Source organism: Hypomesus nipponensis, chromosome 19, assembly GCF_054491055.1.
Source record: "Hypomesus nipponensis isolate SF chromosome 19, ASM5449105v1, whole genome shotgun sequence".
NCBI lineage: Eukaryota > Metazoa > Chordata > Actinopteri > Osmeriformes > Osmeridae > Hypomesus > Hypomesus nipponensis.
Window position 1 is genome coordinate 17,863,078 of NC_140379.1, and position 24,871 is coordinate 17,887,948.

The 24,871-nt window shown below is 43.5% G+C and overlaps 2 protein-coding genes across 4 annotated transcripts; both read right to left on the minus strand.

Annotated features, from left to right (window-relative positions):
* Positions 1-5,965: 5,965 nt before the first annotated feature.
* On the minus strand, positions 5,966-8,339 carry polr2m (RNA polymerase II subunit M). Of its 2 annotated transcripts, none has more exons than XM_084682782.1 (4): positions 8,071-8,339; positions 7,217-7,825; positions 6,805-7,001; positions 5,966-6,597 (listed from the first exon to the last, which is right to left on the minus strand). In XM_084682782.1, exons 1-4 carry the CDS (start codon positions 8,178-8,180, stop codon positions 6,560-6,562), a joined length of 954 nt encoding a protein of 317 aa, XP_084538908.1. In that variant the 5' UTR covers positions 8,181-8,339; the 3' UTR covers positions 5,966-6,559. The 2 variants fall into 2 exon arrangements, with proteins under 2 accessions (XP_084538908.1, XP_084538907.1); XM_084682781.1 differs by having other exon boundaries at positions 6,805-7,036.
* Positions 8,340-8,605: 266 nt separating this feature from the next.
* On the minus strand, positions 8,606-19,877 carry myzap (myocardial zonula adherens protein). 2 transcript variants are annotated; one of them, XM_084682780.1, is made up of 14 exons: positions 19,489-19,877; positions 18,388-18,471; positions 15,205-15,303; positions 14,144-14,305; positions 13,834-13,926; positions 13,589-13,702; positions 13,198-13,350; positions 11,075-11,200; positions 10,701-10,829; positions 10,525-10,619; positions 10,270-10,375; positions 10,087-10,170; positions 9,713-9,819; positions 8,606-9,619 (listed from the first exon to the last, which is right to left on the minus strand). In XM_084682780.1, exons 1-14 carry the CDS (start codon positions 19,558-19,560, stop codon positions 9,175-9,177), a joined length of 1,869 nt encoding a protein of 622 aa, XP_084538906.1. In that variant the 5' UTR covers positions 19,561-19,877; the 3' UTR covers positions 8,606-9,174. The 2 variants fall into 2 exon arrangements, with proteins under 2 accessions (XP_084538906.1, XP_084538905.1); XM_084682779.1 differs by having other exon boundaries at positions 13,198-13,362.
* Positions 19,878-24,871: the final 4,994 nt, after the last annotated feature.

Here is a 24,871-nt window from a genome sequence, read left to right on the forward strand (position 1 = left end):
ATTCTCCATCGGTCACGGTCCTCATTCTAATTTTGTTTTGTTTGGTGCTGGTGGAGAACAAAGAGAAACAGAAAGATGAACAGACTTTAAGAATTTCGTTTAAGTGAGTTGATAACACTCCGCTCGCTTACAACCTAATCATAAGAACTTCCCTCCATAACAGGAAGAGAGCGGCACTTTTTTCCGCCCCCAGACCCCCATTTTACCCTCACTGTATTTCGGTATTACGTCATAAAAGATTTTGGTAGATAAACAACAAGTTATTCTGTATTTCAACCATATGTTTGTGGGTGGAAAATGATTTGTAATGATCTTCTGGTGGAACTCTCTCTTTAACCAGGTTCACCCCCGCTTACGTGGCTAACAAACACCTTGAACATCCAACACTTGTCAACTTCAAGACAACTATGAAGTTACCTCCTTTTTTTTACATATTTTTTTACCAGTTACCCAGAACATGAGGCACTGCAGTAGGACCGTGAGATAGGTTTTCAAACAACAGTGGTGACAGGAAACATCCCAAACCAGACTGTTCTCCCTGAACAGTCCACAGACAGTGATGTCATCAAACCTGTCGGTTGTTGCTTGAAGCATGTGCTGAGTTTCCAGTTTACACCAAACATGTTCCTAAACATGACAATGGTGGCCTATCCAGATGCTCTGAACACCAATAACAGCCTAACAGATTGAATTTCGAGATATTTGGAGACATACCAGAACCCCATCCCAACAACGTCAGCAGACCATGGAGTAAATTGAGATGTAAAACTCCCAGAACGAGCAAGAACAGGGTCAAATACTACTTCACTTTGTATTGGAGTGTAAATGAGGCTTTATTACTGAAAGACTCAGCACATTACTGCACATCTGCCAGTGCCAACTCAATAACCTTTGACTCTGTGAGCTGGTATAATCTTCATGACATGACCATACATTGGTCCATAGACTGTAATTCAGTGGACAAGCCATTTACAGTAAGCAGCATTGTTCTGGACAAGCGAAAAACTGAACAACACTACACAGTAGTTGGAAAATGTGTTCAATAACTTCAAATTAAGCATCATCTGCGACTATTAGTTCAGACGATCTGGAGAACATTATGGTAATTAATGTTTGGATCGCGTCGCAGCCTTCATTGAAGAAATATGCTTGCTCTTAGGATTTGAGACATGGAAGTGATAAAATAAGGAAAACTGAAGCTTCCTGTTTTTCCGACAGAGACTTTCAGAGCAAGCAAACAAGGAAACAAATAAACAAACAGACAGACAGACAGACAGGCGGAGACCACCACACCCACCCAGACTCCTCTGACATATCCCCCTCTCCAGCCATCCTGCGGAGCCAGAATCGTGATGCTGACTCTGCGCTCCAGCACACTCCCTGCTGCAATCAAAAACCACCAGGCCCCCAGGCTCAGAGCAGGCTTGGCGCGGACACAACATTAGAGCATATAAACAAGCCCGCAGTTCCATATAGAGGCCTTGTAATTGTTATGAGGTGGGTTAAGAAGGATTGCCTCTTTTTTTACTGGAGATTTTTTACTACTGTTGTAAGACACGAGGCCCAAAGCAAAACTTTATTTGCACATGCAGCATAGAACACAAGTTGTTACCAAAAGGCCTACAGGCTGACTCAGAGCCTACAGCTTATCAGATACCCTGTGACATATAACATGGTGCTGCTAATATCTGTCTTAAGACTCAACTATGAATTAATATTGAGAATGGATATGCCACCTCTCACTTTCACACTTGAAACTTAATGAATAATGGTGGCAATAATGTTATTTGACATTTTAGAGGTTAATTTCATAACCGTACAAATGAAGTTAACACTCTCAAGTTTGATAGTCTACCTTAAGTAGCTGTACATGTATACTCGTGGTGCTTGTCACAAATTAGGCAGCATGATTTCACTGGAACAGAATGAAAATAATGAAAAACAGAATTACATTGTATTTATCACGCCCGTTATACTGACAGCTTAAGAATGAAGTCACATATAAATGACCCAGCCAAGGAGTTAAAACTGGTATTCTGGGTCCTGAATGCCATAACTGACACCGGCCAAAGTCATCAGAGCACAATGACAACATCTCTCATGTCTTCTACCAGGCCATTACTAAATATACTAAGACATTCCATGTTTCCTCTGTCAGTTTGAATATAATAATTTCCACTTACAAAGGTTATTTGACACCACGAAAAAAAATGAATAATAATATTGCACAACTTTAGAATGAGCAAACTCATACATCAGGATGGCTAACTGCTGTGGATAAGTTAAGGTGGCTTTGCTTGTGGTTGTGCTCGCTCAATGCAATAACACGTAATTCCATTACATAAACGATGATGGACCCTAAAGATATAGAAATCAGATATAGAAACTTGTGGTTCAGCTGATGAGAAGAAATGGAGGGGGGGGGGGGGGGAAGAAAAAAGATGGACAAAAGCACATTGTTGTTGTTACATTAATCTGGATACAAGAATGGGAATTTTCCTCCTCATTATGACCAAGCTGCTGGGCAGGAGTCTCTGGTTTCTCTCCCCTACCGTGCCCTGGCACCCCCGCAGCATCCCCACGGAGACGGCTTCCTCGCCGTGATGAGCTTTTGACAGGTCCCGAAGCTGCCCGCTTAATGGCGTGCCAGCCCAGACGTGGGGCGGCTGGGACGCTGGCAGCTTCTTGGCCCGCTCCGAGCTCCGCGGGCCTCAGCCCATTTCGCCTCCTTCTTTTTTCTCCCTCCGCCTTTTCTCCCTGCTGCCTCATGATTGTTATGCAAAGTTCTCCAAGCAACAGTTGTGGGAGTCCTCGCTCCGGCACAGATGTAGGCCCGTAGATTTCATACCGGGGAGTGTTTTTCTCGCCCCTCCTGGTTGATTCATGGATGTGGATCCCTGATCGGTGGCCTCAGCAGGTGCTGGACTGTGGTCCACTGGGGGCCGCACTGGGGACTTCCACCCACCACACCTCAGAGCAGCAGGGCCTCACAATCTGGAATTGAACTCTATTATGTCAGTTCCCAACTGCAAATGACAGCTGACAGCTGGTCAACAGCATTCATTCATACATTTTGACATTAGTTGCACTTACAGGCTATGATGGGGTATCGTCATAGATTTCCTGAGAGTTGTGTTTTTCTTGAGTCCATTAAATTGGCTATTAACTAATTGGCTAATTACAGTATTTCAAGTGGAGCATGTGGAATAACAAAAAAAAATGGTTGTCCACAGTTTAAAGTTGGAGATAACAGGTTATTAGGTACTAGAGGATTACAGTAAACAAAGTGGTACTACTGCCATCTTGTGTGGAAACGTGGAGGCTACATGCAAAAGGCAAACAAACTTCTGTGGTCCATCTGCCTGAGCTGGTTTGAATACCTCATCGTAATTAATTGCAGCCATATCATTTATTTTCCTATGTTATCAGGGATACAGCTTCTGTAAGGTAAACATTGTTCCAGGCAAAACTAACATAGACTATCAGGGCAACGTCTTGAATCACACATACTCATCCAGAATAGACTGTAGATATGGACATGTCTGTGAATGCCATGACACAGACATGAAGGCATGCACATGCTTTGAATTATCTTCACCACTCACACGCTAGTTTGTTTACAGTCCTGGATAAAATATTAAAGCAAATACTGTAAAAGTATAAATACATAAATGAATAACAGTGTCATAGTGAAGGTCTTGGCCTGAAGAGAGAGAGATTCAGCTAGCTCTGTCTCTGTGGGTGTGCCTTGATAGGATCAACACCAGCCGGGGAATTCGGCGGGCTCTTATTGTCTGCATGTGGTGTTGATGGCAAGGCAGCTGCAGACACTTCCAGGACTGTTGTGGCCACGCATGATGACTCCTCTTCTGGAATATATGATGACATAAACAACGATCTTCCTTTCTGCTGCTGCTTCTCTCACACATCGTACTCTAAACTCTTGATGAGAGACTTACAGGAGAGCACTGGGACCTGGACGTGGTCTAGTGTCTGTCATAGGGGCTCAATGACATGGTCTGTTTCAAAGAAACATGTCCACAGATGCAGCAGTATTAACACTTAATAAACTGTCAACGTCACCATTACAGTATCATGAGCATGGCATTGCCAGGGCAACAATTGGGTCTTTATGACCTACTGAAGGGTCAAGGGACAGTATACACAAAGCCAGACCCAGACGAATGTCTGGCCCTTCTATATGCTTCACATGCATCACCATGTGAAAATGTAGAAGTAACACAAGTCCTGCAGCACCAACTCAATGAAAACATTTGATCTGTTATCAAGACGCTGACATTTTCTAACCTGCTTTGAGGTATGTCTTCCACGCATTGGGATTTATTATGAAAACATACTTCAAACAAATAACACAGAATAAAAAAAAAACTGCCTTTACATCATAAAAAGAAAAAAATATTTACATGTACAATTCATCAACAAGGCACGTATCAAAATACAAATGAATGAAACCTCCGAAACCTGGAATGCATAATTCAATTTGGACCTGGTAAGAAAGTGCAGAGCTGTTACTAATTGGAATGAGAGATAAACTGAAACCTTATCTGCAGAATCATGCCTCTGAGAGCAGCATTATTTCATATCCCTTTTGCATATCCAAAGTATGTGCTCTGAAAAAAGGAGGAGAAAAACATAAGTGGAGTGAATGGAAAAAAGCAAATGACCTCACGACTGCGTAACCTGGCAAACATAATGCAATCATTCCTCTGAGAGTCCAAATTGAGCTTAGTGCCAGTCTATACATCATATGTTCACTGCAAGACGGGGCTGAGACTGGTCTTTGAAGAGGCAGTTTTGAAATCATATGCCATTTTCCCTCCCAAGTCCAAATTATTCCTTGTCCCCGGAGACATGTGATTTCGGACTTGCATTTGGAGTAAATCACTTGCAGACTACCTCATGAGCGGTTTATTAATCTGAAAAAAGGGGTGTGGGATTCACCACAAGTATAAACAACCTCCAAAACTAACAACTTAAAGACTCTGGCCATAGGACGCATACTTGGTTCCAGCTCAGCCATATCAATGTGCTTGTGAGTGATAGCACAGGCCGGATACCATGGAGAAAAGCTGCAAGGGAAAAAGCACCCCATAATTGGTAACAGTCTCCACATTTATGTAAGCAAGGTAGGCCTTAATTAATCCCAGTACGGGGAAGATCCTCTCTGCAGCTCGCTGACATATTTATTATTGGACGTCTGAGCAGTCTTTCTGGAGTCCATCAGACATTATGTCTAAACACACAGCAGCCAGATGGTGTTTTTTCCAGAGCAGCTCCCACCAATGCCTCGGCAGCAATTACCAGAGGTTATCAAGGAGCATCAACCACTAGGCTCAGACCCACGTGAATTCTGCCTCATTCCCCCCCCCCCCCCCCCCGAGCTCCACCTCAATCACTTCTCTTTTATTCCTCATTAAAATTCCTGAAATCATAGGCCTCTAAAAGTAAAATGTTCAGTTAGAGAGGTTCAGAAAGACTTGGAGTAGATGTGTTGGGAATGGGCATGGCTGTTTGGGAAGAGGTTTAATGTTGCTGGCACTCCTTATCAGCATTAGTAAAGTTGAGAAATGATACTTGCCATATGTCACGTCAGCCTGCTGCCATCCCATCAAACTCTGCCATTACCAGCAGTAACACGATCCAAATGCAATCCAGATGTATTTCAGCCATTGGGCCGATTCCATCAAGCTTCAATATTTCACTACCCTTATATTAATCTTCTAAAGCGTGTCAGAGATTTCTCCACTGATAACTTCACAGGCTTAAACGACGGCTGAGTCATTGCTCTCATCAAATCAGAGCAGGGTTAACCAAACATTCTGCTGGAAGATGTCAGCACACCGGTTGATCACTACCAGCAATTAACAATCAAGCATTAATCAGAGTACTCAAAAGGAGATCTAATCACAAGATGTAAAGAACCCTTTGTTTGTATACAAAAAAGTAATCATAAAAAATATTTATTTCACAAGTCCAACATCCACAAGTACAGAATATCGTCGGCTTTGAGTCTTTTGGATAAATAAACCACATGCCTCACAATACTGTACAGCAGCGTCAACATATCACATTCTTTTGTGTGAGGGGATTTTACAGACAATCCTTCTACACAGCCACCAGATGATCACTGCATGAGACTCACACAGCCCAAAGTGAGGAACTTAGAGCAAGTGTTGATGCTGACACGGCACAAGTGACAACTCTAAATCACTGAAGATTAAAGGCCTTTAACCAAGTCTGTCTCCATTCACCTCCCTGAGCTTCAAGTCTGGAACACCCACTTTGCTGGTCCTCACTTTACAACAAGTCCATGAGCATCTCCTCTGAGGCTGGCTGCCTTTGTACTGATAAATCCCTGCTGGCCCTGATGCAGGGCCCAGAGCCTGTCATCGCAGGGTCATGGGTCAGGCTACCCGCCCTCCCGGCACTGGCCCCCCAGGATTAGTCCTCATCTGAGTCTTCATCGTCGTGAACCTCCCGGTAGACAGCCAGGGGGCCCCCTTCTGGGCTGTAGCTGCCCATACTGATCCTCAGCCCGTCACACAGCTTCTGGGCTGCCAGTTTGGCCTGCAGCTCCTGGAATCAAAACAACACAGGCTGAGCGGGAGCGACACTCGATCAAAAGCGACCCGCTCCGAATGCAGGTATATCCGTCGACATACCAAAGCACGCGCTATGTCGAGGTCGTGTCAGAGGATCGCACATGGGGCAGTGTTTCTTTATGACGGCGATGGCGATGTGTGTTTGAAGCGTCGGTGGGTGCGGTGCGTGTGCCTCTCTCACCAGTTGTTTCTTGGTCTGATCCTGCAGCAGACAGGCTGACTCGTGCAGGGACAGCATCTGGGCAGGACTGTGGTGCAGAGGGGGAAGCCTGGCTGCGGTGATGTCGTTCAGGTGCTTCCTGTCTCGCTCCCTCCGGACCTCGGCAGAGAGCGGAGACGGAACAAGGCCTCCGGTGGAAGGGCCGGGGGACAGGGACCCTGAAGGGGAGACGTCGGCTCTTGGGTTTAGCGTTCTTTGAAGATAGAGAAAGGAGATCTTTGTCAAAATATATATATCACTTCCTCAAAAATGACCAAGAAAAGCCTATAGACCCTCATCTGGGGCATTCATCATCTTTATAAACAACTATACTTAACTTAACGTTATACTTAGACACACTCCCTTGACACACAGCAATTCAACACATACTCACTGATTAGGTTTGAATTTGTGCTTTTTTGTCTCAGGGTTCTTTTCATTCCTCTCCACCAGTTCTGTATAGTGAGTTTTTTTCATTGGCTGGCCTCCAGAGAAGGGGTTAGCATTAGCTACAGGGCTGTTGGATACGTCTTTGGGGGATCCACTGGAACCCACGGTAGTGGGATCAGACAGGCTGACCCTCTGCAAGGCCTCGGCTAGGTCACTCTCTTTTGGACTGTTGGAGTTCTGAGGGAACCCAGCATTGCCAGCAGGACTGGTTTCTATGGCTACTGCAGCACATACATAGGAGGCAGTGTTGTCTTGCTGGCTGAGGACAGTTGGCTGCATATGGGGTGACAGGGGGGATGTGTCCATGTGCTGGACCCTCCCCAAGGCTGCGTCCCCACCCTGTCGGCTCTGTTGGGATGTTTCAGGTTTGTTGTGGACAGAAGTTGCTCGCTGTGTTAGAGCCTGTTGGTATTGGGACTGTAACTCTGACCTGACAGATGCCAGCTTGTCCTGTTTGCTTTCCTCTTCTTCATTGTTGATCAGAGCAAGACGAACTCTCTCTGCAAAGTCTAAGATTTTTCTACCTTTGTCTGGAAGGGTCTGTATGAAACGCCTGTGAATAATAAAAATACATTGATCAGTCTGCTGTTCATATAAATATATAGCTAACTATCTTGTGAGTCATTCATCGACACAGTTGCTATCTAAGATATCTAGCTAACTGTAACTGTATGTTACATAGGTTGGCTGCTGATGTTGATTCTTAAGGGGTTTATAGCATTATGATGCTACTAAATTGTTCAAAATAGCTAACTACTACTACTAAAATACAGTTACGTTGCTATCTACTGTACTCACTTGTTGGACAGTAATTTCTCTTGCCGTGATAGCAATTCACAAAGTTCTTCCTTGCTCTTGTTCCTTAGATCCCCCACTTGTCCCTGACGTTCTGTCCACGATGAGGACATTGTTTCTCAAACTCACAAATACACTTTTAAAACGACTTTATCCCGATTTAGGTATCATTTCTATGACATCTTACAGATGTTTTACACATGATATCGCTAAGTCAGTACTTATTATCTACTTTCTTTCATGCTTGTTGACAACTGCGCAGACCTGACAACCGGAATCAGGAAGTGACGAGTTTTAAACGCGCTTATAATTTCCAATGGCTGAATTTTTTTTGAAAATGTTTTTTTTTAATTCTCACTTGAGAAAACAATTTTGTTTTTACCGCAACAGACTGCGATTTTGTCAAGCGCATAACATAGTTTGAATTGTACCCAAATTAATACATCCCACTAGACGGTCAGTGCTTACTCGTGAATCGACAGCGCCTCTCAGTGTTTATTCTGGAGTTGAAAACAAAATAGGTCTCAGACAAAAGCAATCACTGATGGGGATAGTTTTATTAGCTTTTTCAAGTACACTGATTTAAACAATTCACTGGATATGTCTCATTCAGATAGGCACATCATAAAGCTAGCTTCTTGGTTCATCAACACCTCTTTAAGACAGTCCTGGCAGTGTATACAAAATCTACTAATTTAGTTAGACTTTATGCAATTAATTGGCTCAGAAATGGCAGTTCCTTAAAAACATAGGTAGTTTTTTTGTAGGCCTTTCCACCCATATTAACTTAGGTAATATTCATTTCACAGGAAAAAGTAACAGATTCCCACAACCAATGTTGGGTATCATTAAGCAAGTTGTTAACAAAGGCACAACAAACTGTATATTTAATAAATATTTAGTATATATATTTGAGGGAATAAGAAAATAATAATGCTTTCTGACAAAAATTGCAGAAAAAGATACAGTATAAATATAAACCTATATAAACATGAAAGTACATTCACTGAGCACTATTTACAGCCTACACAGAATACTCACATCGTGATTTACAATGCAGTGCAAACTGTGTTGTACCCCAGATATCAAACAATACTGTATGATTAGCTACTCAATATTAATCTTAGCTGTTATCTCCATAAGTCTCATGAAAGGAGTGTAGATACGACTGGATCTTGCTGGAGAGTAGGGTGGGCCTGAAGGAGGCTTCTCCTCACTGGAGGCCGTGTCTGAGATGGCTTGGTCGGGGCCCGACTGCACTGGGCTCAGAGGGGCAGATTCGGACAGCGTTGGACTTGTCAGAGTTCCACAGGACTTTGGAGGACTGGACTGCAGGGACCGGCTGTACTCAAAAGGAGAAAACCTCAGTAAACTAGACTCTAGTCTGCTGGGTGGCGGAGGGCCTGGATGGTGTGTTCTGGAATGGAGCTGTATTGATGAGGGCTGAGCTGGACTATGCCTGGGTTGGAATTGGGCTGGGGAGGGCAGGAATTCTGGGTAAACATGGGAGGGCTGGAAATCAGGCTCATCATCCCCCCTCTTCGCCTCAGGTCTGTGGAAACATGATCAGATGTGGCAATCAAACTTCCCTTCAGGAGTGTGAGTAGACACAGAGGAAGAAGGCCCAGTTGTTGGTGATGTTTACCTGGGGAGCAGATTGCAGCCCACTCCTATCTCTCTGGTTTGCACTACTTCTCTCGGAGCACTCTGCACAGACATAAAATACTTCAAGTTGTCTTCTAACTCATTATTCTAGGAAAAGAAAAAGATCAGAGGACAGAGTCAGAACAGCTCAAGGTACAAGCAAGGTGAACGTGATGTCACAACGAGTGTGAAGGTAAAATGAAGTCAAATAAAAGTACATGCAGACCAACACTCAAAGAGTTGCAGTAAGGGGGAGTGTTCATGCCCAGGCAATACTAAATCACACCACACAGGGCCGCAACAAACTACGCCACAACGTACTTTGACAACACATTTTATTGGCCAGTGTCTGCTTGTGTCACCATATTGTTTTACCTCACACTCCACAATAGCGATTCTGTCCAAAAGCTCTGAGATGAACATGTCCTTCTGTGCCACTTTAGCTCGTAACGATTCAACCTATACATCGGTCAGAAAATAAGAATCGTGCGATCATTAAAAACTAAACTGAACATTATGTTTTTGAATGAGTGTGTTGACACGGTAGATGGCCCGCACCTCCTCTATCATGCCTTTGACCTTCCTCTGCTGGCAGAAGACCATGTCGTTCAAGTGCTTTATTCTCTCCTTGAGCTCTGATGCTTCTTCTTCAAGCTGCTGCGACCTGAGGAGACATTGGCAGTCTGTCAACTCTTACATTTCACTGTGACATCACACAATGAGTTTAGTATCTGCACTGGCTCAATGATGGTATGACATCCTATTCCTATGCAACTGTACAGTTGCGATTTTCTCATGGGTTTATATTTGTACCTCTTGGAAGCTGATGAATTTGTTTTGTCTGTGAGTTCCAGCGAGTGAAGCCGTTGTTCACACTCCTGCAGTTTCCTCTGAAGATGGCCCTTTTCCTGTGACAGCCCCAAATGACAACATGTCATCTTGGCATATTGCACTGAGCATCCTCCTTGGTATTGTGGTGCAGATCTTACCTGTCCCATGCAGTCCAGCAGGCGCTCGACCTCACTAATCCTCTGGTCTCTCTCAGCAATCTTGGCCTCTAAGATCTTCGCATTCGTCTCTGCCTCCTCCAGTCGCTTCACATACTCATCAATTTGGGCCTGTAACATTAAGGTTAGCTCGGATCATTAAAAAACATCACTGACAGACAGGTTATCATTTTAACCACTAGAGGGAGTGTTACACATGTTACAGTAATACTCTTAGTCTTGCACACGGACACATTGTCAAGATAGTAGATAGAAACTGCCCTGCTTTAAAACATTGCCTGCAAGTAAGGCTTCATGATTAATATATTTTTTACATTTATATATCTAAATCACATAAATGAGCCAAAGTCATGTACCTGAAGGTTCTCAATCTCCTCTCTGTGTTTTCTCTGCTCCTCCCTCAGTCTCTCCTCGTGCTGCTTCTGCAGCTTGGCTGTCACATCTTGCAGGACCTGGGTGCTGGTCTGCTGGGCCGTCTCCACCTGCACAGCACACAACTTGATGTTTCGAAAAAGCATGTATGTACACACACATCTCATATCAGGGGAAAGGAAGAGAACATAGTGTGAAGGGATATTGTTGTCACTTTACAGTCAAAATCATGTCGTTACAGCATCTGTCAAGTCTGATTTCACATTTTTGGAGATGTATTCTGTGAGACAGAAAACTGTGTGCATGACCTGTCACTCATTGTTACATGAAATTCAAGCTGAATGTCCAGAAATCAGATATATTGAGGCCCATCAGTTAGAGAATGAGGAGAGTCAGGGAGAGAAGATTAACGTTGGATGACTGAACCAGAGCGTGAAGCAGATGAAATCAAGCACAGAATGAGGACACTGAAAGAGACAGAAATATGATTTCACCCTACAGTAGATGATTCAATGTTAAAACTGGAAACAGATCCTACTACTTGAGCAATGCAAGGTATGATATGTTAGGGACCAGGAGGTTACCCCAAAGTCAGGTGGAAATATCCCGCACTAGTAAGGATGGAACACGCATATAATTGAATTGACTGTATTTGAATGTACTTGTTTGTGCTACGTGGTGTATCTGTAACCACACTTTCATTGTATGTATTATTTGTGGCAGCCTTTCAGTCCAAGATAAACATCCCTAGGGACAAATAAGGTGATCTTGTTGATCTCATTCTATTTAAAGCTATATTATAATAAATAACTCAGGACTACTTTTATGTTTGCCCATTTGTTGGCTGTGGAACAACAAATTCCACCATTTGTTGGTTGTTCCACAGCCCCAAAAAAAGTTTATACTGTGGAACAACCTAGAGAGATGCCGATAGCACAAGTCTCCCCTATCTGTGGGGGGTTTGAGCTGTCAGCACCTGCCTGGTCGTCGGTCTGCCAACGCTGGACCTGGTCGCCAACCGGAAACCTCCTGGTCTCCATGACGGGCAACAGCGAGTCTCCCTGTCCCTTCCTACATCTACCAAGTTGAACAATGGAGTTTGGTGTTTCAAAACCCATAACACTTCCCTGCTGTATGACTGTGGCTTGTGTTCTGCTCCTCTCTTTCACCAAACGTCTCTGGAGGAGGGGATCCCTCTCTGAATTGCTCCTCTCAAGGTTTCTTCAATTTTTTCTGCTGTAGTGAGTTTTTCTGGGAGTTTTTCCTTGTCATCCCTGAGGGTTTAGGTTGGCTGAGGGGCCATCCTATGGGCGTATGTGAAGCCTTCCGGTCGGCTATACAAATAAAGTTTGATTAGATTTAATTTGATCTGAACATATCTCTGTGATATAGGGGGATGTGCTTTTGATATTATCATCAATGGTGAGAATGTTGACAATGAAGAACCGAGAGAGGTATTTGATGAATACGACAACACTACTTGCATCTGCGTCATGACTAATGACATAAGCATGTACTTGGGTTTCGTACCTTCAAGAGGTACAAGGTTGCCCAGAAGTCTGCTGACGAGACAAACAGGAAGATCAACAATGATTCCATGTGGGTCGCACCCAAAACAAACGTGCCAGGTCAGCTCAAGCACAAGCAGAGAGAAATACTGTGTGCAGGCTACTGGTGAAGCGGGCTACACTGCCCATTTGATATTTTATCCATGCTGACCTTAAGGCTCAGAGCTCCTGTATATATTTGTCCAACATCCAGACAGTCCAGCTGAGGTATAAGACATCCAACCATCGAAAAATTGATTTCCAGTCCATGAAAAAACAGTCATTCCTACATTCACAAAACCTACATTCAGCACTTCACCACAAAAAACATGAACTTCAGAATCACAGCTGCTGTATTTGGTGCAACACCTGTGCACAAGCATGGCACTTAGCATCCCTAGACAGTTATGCGAAAGCCTGCTGTTCACATGCAGAGTCATAAGTCGCTTCTTCTGCTGTTCATATAAAGATTCACATATCAGAGGCTGTTTGGGTTAGGGTTAGGGTTAGGCTCAATGTCCACAGGGTGTGAGTACAGTATGGTATGTGTGCAGTATTACCTGTAGTTTAAGCGTGCGGTTCTCAGCCTCTGCAGCCGTCAGCTGTCTTTCCTTCTCTCTCAGCTTTTCCTCAGCCTTTTCACAGGAGCTGCGCAGGTTCCTCACCTCATCCCGCTTGTCTACACGGTTCTGGCAGTTCTCCAGGAGGGATTTCTGCAAAGGAACCTACTTTTCATTCCTCAAACCCATCCAGAATATCATGTCATATAAAAGTCATATGGGGAAAAAAACAATTAAATTGCTTGTTCTGTCATAGAAAAAAAGTGAATGTGGCTTTCTGATTGGGTCATAATCCTCTACAAAGAGGTATGTGGTCGAACTGTGAGTGACAAGTTCTCAAATGCTGTGTGCTGAGATGGTGCAGTGACTGGCCTGTCTATAAATGCTGTACCTGCAGATCGATGTTGGAGGATATGAGGGAGCTGTTCATCTGGTCGAAGCTCTCCATAGCTGCTGTTCTCACCCTCACCTCAGCCTCCAGACTCCGCCTCTGGGAGTTTGCCGACTGGAGAGACAGGCCGGAGCAATCATACCCCCCACATCTATTCATGGTTTAGTGTCTAGCTACATGTTTAGAGTAAATGAGAGACCTTTACTATCACTTTCTGTGCAGTCGTAAGTACAGGATTGTCTTACCCTGATTTCTTGAGATAGTTTCTCCATTGACTGTTGCATTCCTCCAAACTGGCCATACATCCGCTCTCTGACTTTTTCCAAGGAGTCTCTCACCTGTGGGAAACAGAGACAACACGGATATGAAGTCCCACATCCTCAGTGCTTTTATCAGGCTAGAGCACATCCATAGCATGTGAGTGGTGCCTGCCGTGTGCTAGCATGCTAAGATGTAGGGCAGGGCTGGCGGGAGTACCGCAGGCCCCGGCTCTGCTTGTTCACAGTCCTTAACTAGAATCAGCCTCACCCCTGTCTCCTGGTCTCCACCACTCACCTCCTTGATGTATCTCATCTCATCCCTCAGGTGATTGACAGACCACTCGCACGCCATCACTTCCTGTTGTTTGTCGGAGCCTGTCCTCTGCACCACTCCGTACACCTTGGGCCCTGGCTGCTGCGGCGTCTCTTGCACCCCATTGGTCACCGCTCCGTGGTGCTGAGGGAGACAGGATCACCCCACTCAGGTTTCTGAGGCACACTCCACTGGGCCAGACTGTGTGTGTGCCTGCCTGAGAGTTTGAGCGCGCCTGTGTCTGTGTGTATGTCTCTATGTGTGTGCATATGTGTGTGTGCCTATGTGTGTGTGTGTTTGTGTACCTGTGCAGGCTTAGGTATTTCAAGTATTGCTGCTGAGCAGTCTAAACTGGAGGTTGGGGACCAGTGACTACAACAGTGCAGGGTGCAGCGAGGGTGTCGTGTTTCTGCAACCCAGTATATGAGCTCCTGCTGTCCCGCTTTTGTTTCTCTCTGAAACAGAGCCTGAAGGAGCACAGGTGTGTTCCCACACTATATCAGCATCAAGATGTACGCATGGTCACTGTGTGTCTATTATAACCTGAGGAATCCATTGACTTACACAGATATGGTTGCCGTCTCACAGATAAAAACAGGGAGGTGTTAATATTTGATCAGTCTCGTTTTGGGAATGAAACAATGTGTTCTCTATACTTTGGATCAGTCATTCCGTCCACACAATCAAGCACACACCCGCGCATCACTGGTCTACATTATTTAACAACACTGGAGCCTGCACAATGACCTTCCCCTAGAACACCACACAAACAGCACGACCCGGGGACAGAGAACGTCTGTGCCTCTGACTGGGCCAGGCAACATCCGCTCTGTGAGCAAGGGAACCATCCATACTGTACATGAAGACGTACCAGCACAAAATGCTCAGCATTGCCCCTCCTTCATACAGCATGTGTAAGAAGTCTGAGTGTGGAAGACCTTTGCATGAAACTTGAATTCAGTAAGTTGATGTGAACCGCAAGTTCAGCAGGAGACTCTGTACTTTAGAGCATGTGTGTGATCCGCCAGGGTGTGGTTCTCTACCTGTTCAGGTGACTCCCTGCCCGCCGGTCTCTCTCTCTGGATCAGGCCATTCTTCTTTCGTGTCCCATTGACAACTCTTTCCTTCTCTCCTCCTACTTCCTGCCGAGAAACAGAGCAACACACAGTATCTGTGTCAATGAATCTTTCGAAACATAAAAGTCCAATAACTCTTTATTTACTGTCATTTGAATAGTCAGTCTGACTCGAGTAATTACCCAAAGTGTTTCCTTGCAATGTCCATACATTGGGTGTAGTAAGAGCTAGGGAATAAACCCAATAACAGGGCTTCAGAGAAAGATGTCTATCTATGTTATATCTATGTTATATCTATATAAAAAATCTTTCTAAGAAATGAGCGGGACATGTATCTGCGCAGTAAACTTGAGCCCAGACTTCCAGTCAGTCAGGAGAGAGGAGGTCAGAGGAGGGGAGAGGAGGGGAGAAATGGGGGAGAAGGTAGCAGTCTCTCTCCAGAGGCGATAAGAGGGGAAGAACTAGAACAATGACACCAGTGTCGTTTCGTGGCTCACTCTGCTGGATAGAGCTTTCTACACCACGCAATCCACGAGCAGTCGGACCAGAAATGATGATGCTACCTAATTGGCTATGTGAATTCTAACAGATGGGATAGAAGAATGGCCCTCATTATGTTTTATGGCTGTGTAGTACAATACAGACACTCACAATGAGGTTATTATGGCAGTACTGCATGTATATATCCCATACTGACAATGACAGAACTCATATTTGAATGTTTGCAGAATATGTCATATTTTTACCAGAATCTTTGAAGTTCGAACAGTGGCCATTAATCCACACAGATATGTTCATGTTGTGCCAAAAGGACTTCCACCTGCTTTAAGATACCACTGGAAAACGGTCTAATGTGATCATGGAAAGGCGGATGAAATATCCAAAAAGACAAGCACATGTCAGATTGATCTCTACTCTCACAGTTGACAGGATGTTTGTGAGTGTTATCACACATAACGGTCTCATGCAAGACTAGTTCCACAGGCTGAATGCCTCCTTTCCTGTCCTCAGGACACATCCACATGGAGGAGAGACATGTCAAGTTTGTCATGTTGAAACTCATTTTGTATTGCCAATACTCACCGGATGGCATTAACTCTGAAGGCATTCTTTGACTAAACCACTTGTGCTAATGAAAGCTATGTGACTGCAGGCACAAAAGTCAGAGTCTATGAAATGTTGCTGCTCCAGGCTGTTGTCATGCATAGTAGTAGATGTGTTACACCACATCCAGCCTGATGTCACTGACAGGCCTATTTCCAGCCAGGTATCAGGTTACAGGACACACCCTTCAAGATTTCATGGCAGGTCACTTTTTTGTTATTGTTTCGACTGAAAGAAAAGATGTCTGTAAGACGTCCTGGTTGTTTCCACCCTCCTTCACACAGCTTTCTGGTCTTGCTTGTTTTAATTAGTGTCTTTTCTGTCTTCTGTTGTCACAGGGTTCTTAAGTTTCATTCAACACCATGTATCATTTGAGTAATAGCTGTGCATACTGAAAGGGAGTCACCTTTAATACAAATTCCACAGGACATGAGAGACCACTTCATGTTGCAAGGGCTGTTTCAAGACTGCACAGCCTTTCTTCGAAGATTCATGTTGACATGGGGAATGTCTTATGTCCCTGTCATTTTACAGTTTGATTTATTCAAGGCTAACCTACAAAGGTGAGGCTGAGGCACTGAGGTCACCTGCACTGGGCTCTCAGTGTGCTAGCCTGCTACCTGAGGAGACGAGGAGAGGTAAGAGTTGCTCTAAAGAACCCCTTACCCCATTCTTCACACGCTCATCATTTGCTGCTGACTGCTGAGTCTCTGAAGGTAACTGGCTGTGATGATGAATGTCATGTACAGTTTGTCCTGTGCGCTCCAGAGCGTTTAGTCTTGTTAGCGCTGAGCGGCTCGTTAAGTGGGGCCTGTTCTGCAGAGGGGGGGGCAGGGCACAGCTGGCCTCCCCCCTCGCTCCCCACACACAGACTTGTTTGGTGTTGTGTCATCTGCGAGCACCTTTGAGGCCCTCGCTGTCGACACCTGACCCTCCTGTCCTCCATAACCATCACGTTGGGCACATTCCGCAGCTGACGTGTCGCAATTCTGACCAGAACACGAATGTCAAACAGGAAAGGCCATTCCACAAAGACAAAACATTTTGTTTACTACCCCTGAAGATCTTCCACATTGGTGAAGCGCTATACTAACATTGCCAGGACCAGACATGAGGTCAGAATATTCATCACTTAACACTAGCCCGAGGGACAGAGATTCACAGTTTACATCATTAGTCGACTGGCTATCAGTTGAACTTTGATGGCATGTACAAGGGTGGGGGAGGCTAGATAAATGCTGAAATATTCCAGGCCAAGGTACACAGAACATGTAGCACTGCTTTCTGTCCCATTCCCTGCCTCTCAGGAGAGGCGCCCAGCCCTCCCCGAACCTCCACACAAGACCACAGTGAGAGGCTGTCCACCTCTTACATCACCACTTCCTACATCTCAGCCCCATTAAAACAGAGCAATCCTACACGGTAAACATCATACTATTGCAGCTCTGAGTGCAGCTCAAGACAACTGAACTGGTTGGTTGTGTGTGTTGTTGTCCACGTCACTGTAATGTTCATTATTAGTCACCTCAACAGGTTTCGAAGAGGTGAGCGCATTGATCAGTATTTACTCAATACACACACAATATAGAGCATAGACAAGTTAATGTAATTTCTGTCTAATACATTCACAAACGTTTTTCACAGACCACTGAGCAAAACTAGAAACAGCTGTGTGTGTGTGTGCACACCCCTGTGTGGTTCCAGTTGCATAACTGGCCCAGATAACAAAATAGCCATAAATCTCTGTTGCTCCATACCTTACTCGTTCTGTAATGCACGGACAGTCTATGGTGTGTTTTAGCACTGGATCAAAGCATACTTTTTGCCCACATTCACACCTGTCCATCATTCATGCTTTCATTGACTGTGTATGTTGTGTTTACATGAAGAAAATAGATTGAAAGGCACCGACTCTGCTTGACAGTTAAACAGAGCTGAGATAGGGAGATCCTACCACTTTGATTACACAGGATAGGTGGAGTGTCCATGTGAGTGTGTAAGTCTTTGTGTGTGTGTGTGTGTGTGTATGTGTGTTTTGAGACTTACATCAGAGTCAGAGTGGGTGTTCTTGGTCTCCTTCTGTCCATTTCCCCCAGAATGCAGCGTTAGTCTGAGACGCCGAATCGTCCTCTGATTGAAATAACAGACAAATACAGACAGACTTGTCAAGACTCTTTTGTGTCTCTGTTTCTTACAGTGAAACACTTTAGCTGCTACATTTGTATTGTGGTTTTCGAGGTAATAACTGATGACATGCTCAAATGATTAAAAACCATATCAACTCCTGAAGCAGTTTCATGGCTAGGACTATGACTCGTGATGAAATGAACAGACTGTTCATATATTTGTAGGCCATTGCACCTCTACCACAAACACAGATGTAATTTACAGTGGTTGAGAAAACAACCTTTCTACACTGTAGATGTGTAGCATTGATGGTAGTAAACCCAAACTCAAGTGCATGAGTACCATCAGCTCAGCTAAGCTCCCAGGATCCATCCCATTATGTGTAGATACAGGTAGATACAGGTAGGTTTCCAAACTATGTTTATTTCTATCTTTAGCTGTTAGTAAAAACATGATGGCTTGATCAATGAGATAAATGTAGCCCCATTGAAGCATGGTCTAAATATATATACATATACATGAATCCTTTTGGATGAATTCAGTTATTTAAAGGTGAGAATGGATGTTTATGACAGTGAGGTGTCTTGATAGACCTAATAAAATATGCATAACAGAACTGCCTCCCAGGTGCCCAGCTCTCATTACAGACTCTCACGTTTGAAAATGCCTCACAGCAAACGTGCAAATTACCACGAATCATGCAACGTAGAACGATTAACCCTGAGATGAAGATGTCAGGGAAAAAATTTGCCCAGGGACAAGAAAGAGACAAGAGAAGAGAGTATGAGGAGAAATCAGGGAAAGAGCAGAGGTGAAGGGGAAAAAAAACAAACTCAATTTGTCAGCTAGTGCACCAAACAACAGACTGACAAACTCGCCATGCTATTACTGTGATAAGAGACATGCAGAGTAGAGAGGCAAGAAGAAGGAGAAGGAGAGTGGAGAGGGAAGGAAGTGTGCATTCCTTGTGTCCCGTGACAGAGTCCTCATGCCCTGGCCTCTTCCCAGGGGATCATTTACCTCACTGGAAAGATCCGGAGAGTCATCGGTGGTGGTGCTGGTGACCACTCTTGACGAGCCATAGCGAAGCATGTCTGACCCGTCCAGTCCAGTCTCTGCTCTCTTTCTCTCTTCCCCTCTCTGTCTCACACGCCTTCCTTCTCCCTTCCTCTCTTCCTCTCACTCTCTTTCCGGAGTACTGTACAAGCTCACACAGTCACCACCTGCCCCTTGGTCCAGCCAGAGAGACACAGAGTGAGGGAGTGAGTGAAAGAGAGAGAGAGAGAGAGAGAGAGAGAGAGAGCAGAGGGGAATAAAGTTTCACTCCGACAGTCCAGTTCGAGATTTCCCGCTCCAGTTGATAAGGAAAAGAAAACTCCACAGTATGTTATTCCTTGGGGTGTCAGTCAGGGTGTAGCTGTAGTTCCACTAGTCACTCCCCTCTACATTGGAGAGCTATGCTGATGTCCCAGTCCTGGGCGGCTGCACCTGACTCCACCCGGTTGACAATGCTGTCAGTCACTCAGCAACCACTATGCTCCCTCCCTCCCCTCTCTCTCTCTCTCTCTCTCTCTCTCTCTCTCTCTCTGCATGTCATCCCATCAGACCTGTCAGGCCACATTTGAGTTGTGCTCCCTGACTCAGCCTTGCAGGGCAGGTGCACCCAAGCACCCAAGGAAAGGCGGAGTACACTTTTGTAATGGGTGTGGCACTAGGGTGTGCATAGATGAGTAATCTAACTATAAAGAATCTCTGTCTGTCTGTCTGTCTGTCTGTCTGTCTGTTTGTCTGTTTGTCTGTGGCTTAATTATCTCAAGAACATAAATATGAATGTGCTCGCCCTCATGACAATGGACCCATGTAGCACTTAAATATGATATTCTGCCATGCATAATATGCAGATTTCTGATGTCTGAGACCCACCCCTCAGGTCAAAAGACAAAAATGTTCCTTCAAGCAGACACTGCACTAGTTACACCAAAGAGGAGACACATCAATTTCACTCTATGTTGGGTCAATAGCTTAACCAGGCAGCACTGCCACAGGTACTTTAGCAGGTGGATGGTGGATAATACAGTTGAGACACAGGAGTATTTGTTTAAACTGTTCATGTTTCATTAGGGAGGAACAAGAACAGGCATCTGTTTGCAAATTTGAGGTTTCAGTGTTTTTTTTTATCTCAGTTTGCTTTAACATGAATTGATGTTGGAAACTTTTACTATTCTTAACTCATGAGCATCCTCATCATGAGCAACACAGGTGCTTGGTTCAAATAGAGAGACATGAACACTCAACAACTGAGTAGACTGAGCATCCTAAAAAATGATGGCAGTCGCACATTCCAACACACCTCTATGTAATGTCACATTCCTGGAAAGTGACCTAACAACTAAGTCATGTGCAAACACAAACAAAAATATGTAAAATGGTATACAGTCTGTCATATACACATACAAGAACACATAAACTCACCCCCCCACATACACTCTTACAGTGCACTGTCAGAAAGGTAACAATATCAAATAGAAAATAATTTGGGTCATCGAGTAAATTATTCTCACAGTAAAAGAAGCAGAATCATTGAATTACAACTTAGCAATATGCTGAAAAATCAAATGTAGAAAATTATATATCATTATACCACGTTTATTTCAACAAGTATCTCAACCATCTTGTAGTGAATAGAAAGAAAATTGTGTGTCCGGCTATGTACACAAGCTTGGTTAACCAGTAACCAAAGATTAAACAAACTTCTTTGTTTACTTCTGCAATCTGCAAACCATGCAAACCTAAATGGGCCACGTCCATTATGATATATTAGAAAACATGAACATCCAATAAAATCTTAGTTATATTTTAAGGTCAGTATAATATAAGTCAGTCAAGTGTACTGATCTTGTGTTTCCCATGGAGGATAAGCATTCACAGTCCTGTTCTGGGTACTCCAAGCTGGTTGTACAAGAACAACTGGATTCATATGGAGGGAGTTTGTAGAGGCTAGGCAGAGTTGAAAACACACCAGAATGTAGCCTCCAGGAAAGAAAAGTGTAAGCCCCAAATATTTCCCCTTAAATCCTGCCTGGCTCGTCAACAATATGTTAAACCTACATGTCATTTTCTGATCCACCTCAAACACATTATGAGTTCATTTCCTCACAATAACAAAAGTATGTGTTTGCTATTCATCTCCAAGTCTGTCTCTGCTAAACCAATATCTTACTTTTATGTTGATATACGTTCAGGCACACAGCTCTCAGCTCTGCCTGCTGGTTTTGCCAGATAGGCCCTGTACATTACACAACACGTGAGTGTACTTGTGTGAGTGTTGTTGTTGTTGTAATGAAAAGCAAAAGGGTATTCAGAGACGTCATTATTCACTCTCACTATTCATGCATTGTGTTTACCTGTGTTTTGGAAACATTGCATGAGAAGAGCACTACCCCTTCCTGCGGGACTGACAGTCAAATAGTATATTGCATGTTCCCTAGTGATCGACTGTCACTGTGTCACAATGACTCCTTTGTGCAGGTATCACTGAAACCTCCTCAGAGCATGGAAAACTGGTTTTTGAAATTTGTTATCCTTATCTGATGTTAAAACTGAAAACATATAGGTGTGTTGAAAGTTTTAAGAAAAAATTTAGATTGAGATATAACAATGTGTAATGTCTGTACCTTGTTATGTCTTAATACTCATTAAATTATTTTTATCAATACTTTTTACTTCTTACCAGGCTCGTTACTTTGGTTTTAATCTGTATTTGGTGGCATGATCAATATAATTTCTTTGCGCACCTTTTTTAATTTCTTGGCTATTACGAAGCTATTATGAAGCTGGAGCAAGGCAGAAGGAAAACAAGGATTTTTTTTACTGTTTCTGTTGTGTGTGAAAAAAAGTAAACAAAAAAAAGTTTTGAAAGTTTGAAACAATATTTTCTAATATTTTTGTTTGCATTATTGATGAGTACTTGATAAAGACTACTGTACTAATTGTATTCTGCTTTAGGCTTCTTGTCCTACACTCTCCTTGTCTCTTCCTCTCTCCTATCCTCTCCTTTCACTTCACGTGTGGAAAAAAATAGTTTTGAAAGGTTGAAAAAGTATTTCATAAAATGTATAAAAAAAATAAATAATACTTTGCATTATTGATGAGTACTTGATCTACTATACTCTAAGTTACCCTATTGTACTCTGGTCTGCTCTGCTTTACTCTGTTATAGGTTTGTCTGTTCTCCTTCCGCACCTCCTCCTCTCTCCTCTCCTTTCACTGCGTATGGAAAAAAGTTTTGATAACAAAAGTTTCGAAAGGTTGAAAGAAACAAACTAAGAAGAAAATTCTAAATAAAAGTTTGCATCATTGATGAGTACTTCTCAAGGACTCTACACTACTCTAGTGTACTTTATTGTACTCTGCTCTGCTTTCATCTACTCTGTTTTAGGCTTCTCTGTTCTCCACTCTCCTCCTCTCCTCTCCTGTGTGTGGAAAGATATTTTCAACAAAAAGTGTTCCAGATGAGGATGGCAGTTTAGTATGGCCATGACCTTTTCAGAACGTTTAACAGGTCAACCAGATCAAACTGAGATGCCCAGGTCACCAGATCCCAAGTGAAGGATTTGCCCATGGTGACTTCCTGTTATGATTTTTCCAGGTCATCCCCTAAGGAGTCTTGGTCGTCTTCAAATTCTACTTCCATGAGGTCCTCCACATTGACAGTGGATGGACCAGTAGACGGTAGAATTGGATCACTAGAGTCACTGGAATCAATCAGATGCTCTCAGACATCCTCTCGAGAACACGTTTGGCTGATCTCCATGATCGCAGATTTTGCCCTGTCCATGCTTGCTTCTCCTCACTCATTCTGTGAAGGAGAATGTGTGCATATCGATTTTTATAGATATAAATAGAAGTTATTCAATGGAAGTCAGTGTTGATACTGCTGTGTTACCCTTCCAAAATGTTTATGTGGACCCCACATGGGTTATGCTTCAAATGTATAAAGTTTCACCTTTGAGATTCACTTAAGTTTGATAAACAAAACATATTAGTTTGATTAGGGGACTGTCCTTTGTGCACGTGCGAGACCACACTCTTTTAGTCTACTAAGAGTTTCAGGAAATGTTGATTGTCTGACCTGCGATTGGGAAAAACAATAAAAATGGACGGCCTATAGGCCTATGTTTCAAACTGTGACTCGTAACTAGTTCTTCGAGATATACAGAATGTGCTATCCTGTACATTTGCCTATTTGTCTAGTTAAACAGACAGAATGTGCGTTATCTTGTCAACATTTACCTATTTCAAATTAAGTAGGCTGACAATTTGCTGCATAACCAGGTCTAAAGCTCTCGTTAACATACAAGGATTTTCAAGGGCCTCTTTAGCTATGATGGTTTCGGGAAACGGCCCGTACAACTAGGATCCATCGCACGATGGACTCTACGACCAACTTCGACTCACGGTGCTTTTGGGAAACGCAGCCCTGATCAGTTATCATACTATGCATTGTGAAGCAATCGGTGATTAATATGTCAGCTTGTTGATTTAGTGACCACCGTCACGCACACACACACAGATTCCTTGTATTAAACATAGGGCCCAAACATGTCATTGTGTAGCAATGACAGAGGAGCAGAAGAATATTCATCTCCTCATCACACAGGCTGAAGTCATTCATGCTGAAACATAGGCCAAATGAGTGTGCGTTATCTCAGAAGACTAATAGCTAGTATTTCAAAACACATTGTACTGTACCCAAAGACATGTAGGGCTATTATTTGAGCCAAACACACTCTACTGTACCCAAACACTGTTTTACCCAAACACTACTATACCCAAACAGACTATTTTACCCAAAGACACTCTAATAAGGCCTAATGCAACAAGTGCACAGTGCATGCAGTGGCTTTAGTACCTATTTTTCAGATCACAAATGAAATTCTCAAGAGCACTTATTCAGCCTCCACATCATCTAGTCACTTATGCTCATCATAAAAGTATGTTATGGTCATGAGATGGACACCTGCAAAATGTCAACTTTGCATACTGCTTCAAGCTAACCGTTCCACTACAGTCCCCCTAAAATCACACAGTAAAACTTGCGCACACACACACACACACACACACAATTTCCTTGCATTATAGTATAGATCTGATGATGATCATGTACAGTGCCAGTTGCAGCTCTCGCTTGTGCAGTAGTCTACATTCAATTAGTGACATGTGTTTTGTTTGATTGATTAGATTGATTTAAAGGAAGACTAATTGTGGTAGGCTAAATGCAATGGCACGCAAGTCATACATATAATTGGTTTGGAGCGCTGCAGAGGAGAGGTGTGCATGTAGAAAAGTAGAATGTGAAATTGCTTTGTCTTACACTTACAAACATAACGCATAGTCCGTGGCA

Bases quoted from the DNA above. Each gene is read 5' to 3' on its own strand.
- myzap (XM_084682779.1), bottom strand. From the start codon at position 19,560: ATGCTTCGCTATGGCTCGTCAAGAGTGGTCACCAGCACCACCACCGAT. The intron at 10,376-10,524 runs GTACAAATATAA...ATGTCTCCTCAG, and splicing joins AATTCATCAGCTTCCAAGAG to GTCGCAGCAGCTTGAAGAAG. The intron at 9,620-9,712 runs GTAAACATCACC...ATGTTTCCACAG, and splicing joins GGCTGCAATCTGCTCCCCAG to ACCTGAGGCGAAGAGGGGGG.
- polr2m (XM_084682781.1), bottom strand. From the start codon at position 8,180: ATGTCCTCATCGTGGACAGAACGTCAGGGACAAGTGGGGGATCTAAGG. The intron at 7,826-8,070 runs GTGAGTACAGTA...TATTATTCACAG, and splicing joins GAGAAATTACTGTCCAACAA to GCGTTTCATACAGACCCTTC. The intron at 6,598-6,804 runs GTGAGAGAGGCA...TTTTGATTCCAG, and splicing joins ATCAGACCAAGAAACAACTG to GAGCTGCAGGCCAAACTGGC.